The following is an 11234-nucleotide window of genomic DNA, read 5'->3' on the forward strand; positions in this document are numbered from 1 at the left end:
TGCATAATTTTGTAATTAAACAATTGCTTAATTCAATCATAAATATTGTATTTAATTGTATTTATGCACAAACATTTTCCTACCAACTAAATTTACTTACAAATATTCATCTATTTATTATGATCACGATGATAGTTTTTTTCATTAACATTCTTTATTCAATGCAAATAATTGAAAACTTTCATAAAATAATTGTATGTATTTGGAAAATTTTATGAATTATGTATTTTATGGTAAAAGGTATAGAATACATAATTGGTGTGAAAAAATTAAATGATATCTTAACGAAACTGTACTTCAAAAAGTTGTGGCGAAGCAAACGAATTAATTTTACTTTTAGACTATGCTAAACTAAAGGCTATGAACTATATAGACTAGTCTAGAGACTAAACAGTAGACTACACTATAGACTAAACTATAAACTAGGCTATAGGTTAGACTATAGACTAGACTATAAACTAAACTATAGAATAGACTATAGAATAGACTATAGACTAGACTATAGACTAGACTATAGACTAGACTATAGACTAGACTATAGACTAGACTATAGACTAGACTATAGACTAGACTATAGACTAGACTATAGACTAGACTATAGACTAGACTATAGACTAGACTATAGACTAGACTATAGACTAGACTATAGACTAGACTATAGACTAGACTATAGACTAGACTATAGACTAGACAATAGACTAGACTACAAAATAGTCTACAATTCATTGAATCGATTAGGTCTATAGTCATTCAACTACAGAACCCTAGCTAATATGTATATCAAAAATATTTAAGAGACCTTTATTTCCAGAAAAATATTTGTAAGTTCAACATATATAAAACGTACAAACAAAATGGAATTCTATCTTAGGTCTGTTACAGTTGTAAGACATAGTGACGTCAGATGTCAGTAATTGATAGTCTATCGGTGTCTTGAGAATAAAGCTGCCAGGGCCCTCTCTATCATAAAAAATATTTATGTTTAACATAAATGATTTAAAAGCTATTGTTAAAATACAAACAAAAAATATTTGTAAATTTAAAATAAAATTCAATAGACAAATGCGGAAATGTTATGTTAAAAAAAGTAACGTCTACATGTTTTTAAAATGCCTTAACATGTACATATTTCCTTAAATACGATATTTTTAATTTTTTTTTTTTAATTTTTTTACGATATTAACAAACATCATGTTTCAGCAGCAGCTGGTACTGATGGGTTGAGGATGGATGTAAATGGTGCTGGTTGTTGTTGGTGCTATTGATGTGACTCTGGTAGCCAGCATAAAGAGGTATACATACATAAAGGATGTGTGATGCGCATGCATAATTTTGTTTATATTTTTCTGCTTTTTATTTACTCCGTCATCGACACATTTGGACGGTGATTTTTGAAACATTTAACAGGCGACTACGTGTGTCATCTGTCGTAGACAACAAATAAAATTGTTTAAATATTCCATAAACGTAATTAAAATTAAAGTAAATCTAAAAAAAAACAATTGAACTTAAACTTGTGATAATTTTAATATGAAATTTTATTTTATTGTATGATTTTAGTTATAAACAAAATAATTAAAACAACAACAACAACTTCCATAATACATAATATAATTAGTCAGCAGCCAAAAGCGGAAGGAACCAGAACAAAACACACACACACACAAGCAGGCAGACAGACAGATAGAGAAACAGATAACTCATTAGTCAGTTAGTCAGTGATTTAAATTAATTAATCAATTAGTCAGACAGACAACCAAGCCAATCAGCCAGAAAAGTAAGAAAATTGTAAAATGAAACCCATTATGTCGCGTGTTGTCATGTCCTTTATGATTTATTTATTCTTTGCTGCTGTGGTGGTGAACTGTGATGAAAAGAATATAAATAAATTACTTAATAATCAGGTCATTGTTAGTCGTCAAATAATGTGTGTTCTCGAAAAGAGTCCCTGTGATCAATTGGGCCGCCAATTAAAAGGTAAATTTTTATTTTATTTTTATTTTATTTTATTTATCAAACATTTTCCATTGATAAGCTGTTTTAGGAAAAATTCTATACTAAATTTTATTAGTATGTGTTCTGTTGTGTATGTGTTAAATTAAAATTATTATTTCTTTGGTTTTTTTTGACGTGCTCATAACCCAGTTATTTTCTGCAAGATCTTATAAAGGTCATCTATAGCTACTACTTTATCCATCCATTTATTCACTCACTCACTCACTCATTCATTAATCAATTTTTATGAATATATAGTTATACATATACATATACATATATATGTATGCATATATGTACATACATATGTATATGCATTTATATAAAATTATAAATCGTTTAAAATCAGGACAAGTTTTTTGTTTAAATTTAATTCATTTTTGTATTTTATGTTTTTTATAAATGGAAAAATTTCAAGTTTTTTTCATTTTTGCAAATGTAAACGAAAATTTCCACTAAAATGCATAAAATATTATTTTGTGGTTTTAATATCAAAAAATTGGTTGTTCTTGTTGTATTTTAGTAGCAGTAGTTGAATACATAAATTATGAACCTGACGTTCATAGTTTTTTAACTGAATTTATATACATTTTCACATACACGTGCACGTATAAACATTAGGGAGGCATCACTCTAGTTATACCCTACGCCACTTTAGAGGGGAGGGTATATTGGGTTTGTGCTGATGTTTGTAACATAGAAAAATATTCGTCCTATACCCACCTTAAAGTATACCAATCGGCTTAGAATCATTTTCTGAGTCGATTAAGCTATGTCCGTCCGTCCGTCTGGCTGGCCGGCTGGATGTCCATGTAAACCTTGTGCGCAAGGTACAGGCCGCAATTTTGAAGATAATTAGATGACATTTGGCACACACGCTTCCTACACACGAAGCCTATTGAAAATGGTTAAAATCGGTCCATTATTTCGACTAGCCCCCATACAACCGTACCCCCAAATAGGGCCTTTTGGCTTATAATTAATTTAAAAGATCTATTATGTTAACAAAAGTCGACAAAACTTAGTTTTATAGAACTTTAAATGACACTACCGATTTTTGTAATTATCGGGTTTTATTTGATCCTATCCCCCATACAAACTCCCCTTGTATGGGGGAGTTTGTAAAGGTCAAAATTCACTTACAAACACTAATAACACTTTTAAATTCTACATAAATAATATTGAAGAATACGTAACTCCCCCTACCAACACTTTTAAGGATAGGGCCACATTTTGCCTTACTCCCCTTTGAGCCCTCTTGTAAAAAAAAATTCTTTTTTCGCGAATTTAAAATTGAATTTCAAAAACTTTAACTAAATTATCGGCATTCAAGTCCTTTTTTAGAAACCTTTTTATGGGACAAGTGAACATGATCATTACGAAAATCGCGCTGGGTTGGAGATTGTAGAAAGGCCCTTAGGAACATTATGATACTGTTTGCCATTAGACTGTGTTGGGTGCCGGCATACTGTAATGGACATGGTAATGAGGTTGCGGACGAACTGGCTAGATTAGTTTCGATCTTTGATATAGACGTCAGAAAAAGGATGGTAAAACCACCTATTTATCACTATTCTAGATTGATTTTGGAAGATCATACACCAGTTCTGGAATAGCAGATTGGATTGAAAGTATCAAAGGCCCTATGGCCAAAAATTCGATATAGAGTCTTCTATAACACTTATAGGACTAGATAGACGCAGTTTAAAGATTCTGTTATTGATGCTAACGGGTCACATCTCAATTAGGGCCTTTGTCAGTAAGTGAGATGATTATATACCGGACAATTGCAAGTTGTGTGAAGATGATGAGTAGAGTCGATTGAGCATAGATTTTGCCAATACGGAATCTCAGGCTGAAATAGTTAGGGAATAGATTTGATGGCGGGGGAATATTGCAGGTCTTGACACTTTCTCTCTCAACACTTCAATCTTTAAGGCATGAACAGGAAATATCTTCTATTCTCTTGGTAACTTTATTATTTTCCTTTATGGAATATCCTTTTAAAAATATCGAAATTTATGAAGATATTTTGTACGTTGGAACACCCTAATATGCAGAAAAATTTCTGCATGCATATAATATATATTCATAAATGAATAATTATTTATTTTTTGGATGATTGTGAGTTTTGCCAATAAAATGAAACAAACGCATCAATAAACATTTATACATACAGTTAACCCTTTATGAACTAACATCAAATTATGCCTAAAAAACTTGTACTATTTAACCCGAAACAAAAAACAACCGAAGTTTGAAACTGGTTCTCTGACCTGAGGTTTTTTACAGGTCATAGATCTCTGATCTAACCCAAATTAAAATATTGAATAAAAATCATATATAACCATATTAACCGATATTTTTTTTATTTTTTTTTTTTTTTTTTTTTTTTGAGAAAATACATGAAATTTCAGAATAAAGTAAAACCTGAGTATAACGAAATTTAAAATCATTATACATATGTACATATATAACGAGAAATTAAGGAGTAGTTTGACAACCTGAAATAATACATATGAACATTCATGTTTAAATGCAAAATACATACATACATATGTATAAATTGGCATTTTGATCAAACATTCTGAAATTTAGGTTAATAATATTCATCTTTACTTATTACTTAATTAAAAACCATTCTGATTTAGAAAAAGTTTTTGCATAATTAGGTTTTTTGTTCTATTAATATACATAGATATATAATATAAATATATATTCCCCTTCCGGTATATTTCCAGTTTTATTAAATAAATAATAGACTGTCCGTTAAGAAAGAAGACTGCTTAAATTAAACTAATTTTATTAGGGAATAAAATCAAAAATCAGGTTTTAATTAAAAAACCAAAAATTAATACATATTTATTTAGAACTGACAACTTTCAAAGTTTCAATAAATAAAATCTACAGCTTCGGTTCTAGTTTCCCAATTTTTAAATACTTTAAAACATATGTTTTAAACTGAAAATTTTATTATACAATTTGTAATAAATACTACATAAAAATTAATCATTGTTTTATATATATTTAACATCAATAGTTAGTTAGTTAGTCAGTTAGTTAAAATCCCTTTGTTCGATGGCGGGGTTAAAAAATTGACGTCATATTGAAGTTGCGTGTTTTGAAATTGTAATAAAAAGTTTTGAAAACTTCTCGATATCTATCTATGTACAGAATACTTTGTTAATATTAAGCAAGAATTTATTTTACACATGACTAAGTTTGACAGTCATTTATGTATATATATTTTTGTCTAATCTTTTTTTCTATTAACTTTAATATTTTTTTATTCAATTTTATTGGCAACAAATTTTTGTTAACGCTAACAAATTATTTAATTATTATTCGTCTGTAAATATAAAATTAAATAATAATATTCGTGATAAACTAATATACTTGGAAATAAGTTGGAAAATTTTGTATTAAGGAGATGAATACATTGTAATGATCTTATTTACTAAAAGTTATCCAGAACTGAACTAGAACTGAACTAGAACTGAACTAGAACTAAACTAGAACTAGAACTGAACTAGAACTAAACTAGAACTGAACTAGAACTGAACTAGAACGGAACTAGAACTGAACTAGAACTGAACTAGAACTGAACTAGAACTGAACTAGAACTGAACTAGAACTGAACTAGAACTGAACTAGAACTGAACTAGAACTGAACTAGAACTGAACTAGAACTGAACTAGAACTGAACTAGAACTGAACTAGAACTGAACTAGAACTGAACTAGAACTGAACTAGAACTGAACTAGAACTGAACTAGAACTGAACTAGAACTGAACTAGAACTACTAGAACTGAACTAGAACTGAACTAGAACTGAACTAGAACTGAACTAGAACTGAACTAGAACTGAACTAGAACTGAACTAGAACTGAACTAGAACTGAACTAGAACTGAACTAGATCTGAACTAGAACTGAACTAAAACTGAACTAGAACTAAACTAGAACTGAATTAGAACTAAACTAGGACTGCACTAGAATTGAATTATTTATACATAATAATAACAGATTTAGTTAAATAATGTCAAAGAGAGCGTGAGTGTGTTTGTATCCAAAGCAATATGCAGCCAGTAAACGTTAATAATTTAAACTTGATAATTTATTAAAATTCATTAGTAATTATAGCATTGTTACTTACCTACCTCCATTCATTATATTTATAAATGTTAATTTTTGCTTTATATATTTCAAACGATTCATTATTTTATTTTCGTTACCATGTTATTGTATATAATGGAAATCTGTTTTAATTATATATTCTAATATTATTTCAGCTGCTCTACCTGAGGTGATTGTACGTAACTGTCGCAATTGTTCACCCCAGCAGGCCCAAAATGCCCAGAAATTGACAACATTTTTACAAACAAAATATCCTGATGTCTGGGCTATGCTTTTAAGAAAATACAAGACATAAATTATAAAAACAATTGAAATTTAAAAGAAATATAAAATTTGAGCAACAATTTCGATATATATTTAATTTTAATTCTAAACTAAATGTTTTGAAAAATGAAAAATTAATGAAAAATAGAAAAATATATTGTATGAATGTATCGTCTATGTAAAACAAAATTATAAATAGATAAATGCATGTATTTATGTTTTAAATAATATTTAACAGTTCCTAATTGTCAACTAAATGTTCATTTATCAAAATAGCACAAAATTAAACTTACAACACTTAATTACTACCGATATATAGTAATTGCTATAATTAATCATATAATGAAATTTTTGATTAAAATTTTAAAAAGAAATTTTTAAATTAGATTTTACAATTTAATTAATTCGATTCATTCATAAATGTGTGGTTTTAACTAAACAAAATTTGTATTTTTATAATTAAATAAAAATAATTTACACTGTTTTACTAGGACGATATGAACAGATTTCATAATCATATACTTTCTATAGTAATGTATTATGAAGTTATGCTCAAAACGTTTCCCAATGATTGCTCATAAAATTCCAAAAAAAATAATAATAATAATTTTATGTTTCTGCATGTTTTTGTGATTTTTCATTAACAATTAGTTGCAAAATCAAATAATAAAATAAAGAAAAAGAAACCATAACCTAAAAATTATTATTAATTATAATTGCTTTAATTTCAAAGACTTTACTGCTAAATAATACTAAAACTAAAAAAAAAAACAACTACTAACTATTACATACATCCAATAAAATAAAATAATTACATACTTCTATGTATATGAAATAATAAAGATTTTAAATGTATTTACTTTTTGTTGGTTTTTATTATTTACTGCAATTTATTGCACAAAAATCGACAATGAACTTCCTGTGGTTTAAATTAATAAAAAGCTTAAGACGTAAGATACTTTGGAACTGAAGTTAATTAATAATTTATTAACTGTGTTAAATATTGATCACACGTGATTAAACTATTCATTAAATTACTATTAAATTTTTAACCCCTTATGGTAGCATCTGCAGTACAAATTGTTTATGTATTTTGATCGAAACTGAACTAGAACTGAACTAGAACTGAACTAGAACTGAACTAGAACTGAACTAGAACTGAACTAGAACTGAACTAGAACTGAACTAGAACTGAACTAGAACTGAACTAGAACTGAACTAGAACTGAACTAGAACTGAACTAGAACTGAACTAAAACTGAACTAAAACTGAACTAGAACTGAACTAGAACTGAACTAGAACTGAACTAGAACTGAACTAGAACTGAACTAGAACTGAACTAGAACTGAACTAGAACTGAACTAGAACTGAACTAGAACTGAACTAGAACTCAACTAGAAATGAACTAGAACTGAACTAGAACTGAACTAGAACTGAACTAGAACTGAACTAGACCTGAACTAGAACTCAACTTGAATTGAACTAGAATCGAACTTGAACTAAAACGGGTTTATACGTCAATTAGTGAATCCAAAATAAACTAATTATTAGTTATTCAATAAACCATAGAAATCAAACGTTCAAATTCTTTCAGTTTAATTAATATATAAAGGATCTTATTGATAACAATTTATCACAGGTTTAGAAGGCAATTTTTCATACAAAATTTGTTCAATAAACCTTTGATAAATAGTTATTAAAAATTATTTCGATTTTTTCAAATACATCATTTTAAAACAGCTGTTAACGGTTAATTTACCTGCACAGCTGTTAGTAAAATACACAACAGAAAAATGCTATAAATTAACATTTGTAATTCCTACTTGACTTATACTGTTATCCATTTCCATATTGTTCCTGCGCATGTTTATATATTCTTAGTTCGATTAAAACAGCAAGTATAAGGAAAATACATTTTAAAAATAATTAAATAGATTTTTGTGTTTTATGCTCCTAGAAAATTTAAAAAATGTAAACTTTAAATCCGTTAAATCTAGTTGAGAATAGTTAATTAAGCTGCCTTTGAGATGTTATTTGTCTGCCGCCACATTAGTTTTAAACGCCGTATGTCCTCTTCTCAATTTGGTTCTCGGATATTGAAAAAATTTGCATTTATTGAAACCACAACTTATAGAAATTACATTAAATACATATGTGGAATTGTTTTACAATCCATATAGGTACAATTTTTATAAATGATAGAAAATTTTTGCGATTTTCATTCTAAATGATAAATACTAAAAAGGAGCATGGTGGCAACATTTACATTATTTGACATAAATATCTACTTTTGTTGATTTCACCTTATGAGTGCACCCTGGTTTTTCATTTGGTTTAATTAGAACGGTTTGCAAAAAAGAGGAAAAGAAGTTGTTTTTAATTCTATCTGGACTAAAGATAACATGGCCGAGATGTCTCCGGGAGATAAATTATTAAGTGGTGCTACACGTAAATTGGGCCATCTTAAGATGGCCAAAGTGATGTTCTTAATCATATCAGCAATTGTTTGTATAATCATCTTTTATGCCAATACCAGCGTAATTGGTAGACGGTCACTGTTTGCACTGTTTCTTAGCAATCGTAATTCAGCAGCTACGGCTGAGGCAGGCACCACATACGGTGGCGATTTATTAGCAAGTCCTGAAAAGGTCACAACACTGCCGCAAGAACAACAACGACCACAAAATGAACAAGTACAACAAAAAGCTGATTTTGAAGACACTCTTAGATATAGATCTCAAGACTTTGCCTCGACGACAACCCGAAAACGTTCTCGCAAGTCGTTGATTATGAAAACTTTGCTCGTTAAGCCACCATCCACCAGAAATGCCTCGGTGCAAATATTCAACTTAAGCTCAACAGTATTAGGATCGGGAATAGGTACCGCCAGCTCAGATTACAATATCTTTGTGATATACACAAAGGAAAACTATCAGTTGCATGTTAAATTTGAATTATTCATTAAAAGCCTTTTGAAATTCGCCAATTCGGGAGTCCTGCTGCATCTGCACGTACTCACGGATGAAACGAGTGGCCATTCTGTGGATCAGATTTTAGAAATTGAAGTGCGTCGTTATAGGCGTTCTATTATTTATAGTTTGTATAATATGCGTTTGTGTGCCGAGGAAGTGGTGGATATTGTCAATACAATGACACCATACTTTAGCTCAACACCCAAATCGTACTATAGTGATTCTTTATTCTTCCTATCGTTAGGCTTGCATCGCATAGCCGACGAAAATATGGAACGTGCAATATTGCTAGATTGTGACATAGTCTTCCGTACCGATGTCCGTCTATTGTTCAATGAATTCGATAAATTTTCTCCCGATCATCTATATGGCCTGGCGCCGGAATTAACGCCTGTCTATCGCCACATACTGTATAGATATCGGGCCAATTATCCAAATACCGACTTTGGCAGTCCCTTCTATATGTCTACAAGTGAAATGCATAATATGGTTTCCGAAGAGTCCCAACATACTCAACATAAACTAAGAAAATCAGAAAGGCATAGCCTAAGACATGGCTATCCTGGACTCAATTCGGGTGTGGTGTTGTTGCATCTGAAACGTATACGCAAATCGCAGGTGTATCATCAGCAGCTACATGATTCGGAAGTTCGAAAACTTACATCTAAATACATGTTTAAAGGACATTTGGGTGATCAGGACTTTTTCACTTTACTCGGCTATGAATTTCCCAATCTCATCTATCGTCTCGATTGTGTGTGGAATCGCCAGTTGTGTACGTGGTGGAAGGATCATGGCTACAGTGATGTCTTTGATAAATATTTCACTTGTAAGGGTCGCATCAAAATGTATCACGGCAACTGTAATGCCCGAGTGCCCGAATAATTCTGTTTACCACATAAGACTCACATAAAATAATGTACCGTTAACGTGTGTTCATTTACTCACTAGCTCACAGATTCACTACATGAAATCATCAACAACACACATCTTTCTCTCAAGACAATGATTGTATCAACAATAATTTAGCCTTTAGCCGTTAGTTAGGTGTTAATAAGAATATCAAAAAGACAAGAAAAGAAAATGATAAACTTCGAATACTTATCGAAAATTAAACAAAAAAATTAATGAAATCTAAATTAAACAAAAATATATAGTAATTAGTTTTTATTTGTGATATCGCTCGTATATTATATACTTACTTACATATATTTGAAATATACAACAAGAACAACAAAACAAAACAATTAAAACTCAACAAAAAATATTTACGAATCTATTTCTTATTCTTCTTATTAACTCTTCGAAATTATACTCGAAATTTAAGTAGTTTAAAATGAAACTCAAAGTTACCATTACCATTATTACATACATTTTATGTAAGTTAGAATGAAAGTACATACATACAAAGTTATGTATAATAATAGTTTATAGTATATATATTCAATAAATAAATACATATATTTAATTAACAAACAAAAAATATATATATAATAAAAAATTGGACATTCCTTAAATAATTTAAATTTTGTGTTTTATTTCCTATAAAAATAAAAACTTAAACTAAATAAATTTATTAACTATATACCGGTATTAACGAAAACTATATTTGAATTCAAAATTATTTTCGTATTGGTATCAGAACCGATATTTAATCGATTTCAAGTTATTGTTATGTAGATCTGTTCTATTGAGCAGATTTTTGTTGAGCAAATTTTTGTCTCGACTATAGATCTAAAAAAACAAGACTATAGTCAAGGTTTTAGTCCAAACTATAGACTGCTGAAAATAACTATAAAAAACACACCACGACAATCGGTTCTTCGTACTGAAACGACTGGGAGTTCAACGAACAACGACCAAGAATTC

The 11234-nt window shown here is 29.4% G+C and overlaps 2 protein-coding genes across 3 annotated transcripts; both read left to right on the forward strand.

Annotated features, from left to right (window-relative positions):
- Nucleotides 1-1289: 1289 nt before the first annotated feature.
- On the forward strand, nt 1290-7208 carry LOC111678035. 2 transcript variants are annotated; one of them, XM_023439267.2, is made up of 3 exons: nt 1290-1482; nt 1561-1977; nt 6285-7208. In XM_023439267.2, exons 2-3 carry the CDS (start codon nt 1794-1796, stop codon nt 6422-6424), a joined length of 324 nt encoding a protein of 107 aa, XP_023295035.1. In that variant the 5' UTR covers nt 1290-1482; nt 1561-1793; the 3' UTR covers nt 6425-7208. The 2 variants fall into 2 exon arrangements, with proteins under 2 accessions (XP_023295035.1, XP_046810563.1); XM_046954607.1 differs by having other exon boundaries at nt 1290-1467.
- Nucleotides 7209-8680: 1472 nt separating this feature from the next.
- LOC111678025 (xyloside xylosyltransferase 1) lies at nt 8681-10854 on the forward strand. Its single transcript, XM_023439258.2, has one exon. The coding sequence runs from the start codon at nt 8796-8798 to the stop codon at nt 10248-10250; it is 1455 nt and encodes a 484-aa protein (XP_023295026.2). The 5' UTR covers nt 8681-8795; the 3' UTR covers nt 10251-10854.
- Nucleotides 10855-11234: the final 380 nt, after the last annotated feature.

Source organism: Lucilia cuprina, chromosome 6, assembly GCF_022045245.1.
Source record: "Lucilia cuprina isolate Lc7/37 chromosome 6, ASM2204524v1, whole genome shotgun sequence".
Classification (NCBI taxonomy): Eukaryota; Metazoa; Arthropoda; class Insecta; order Diptera; family Calliphoridae; genus Lucilia; species Lucilia cuprina.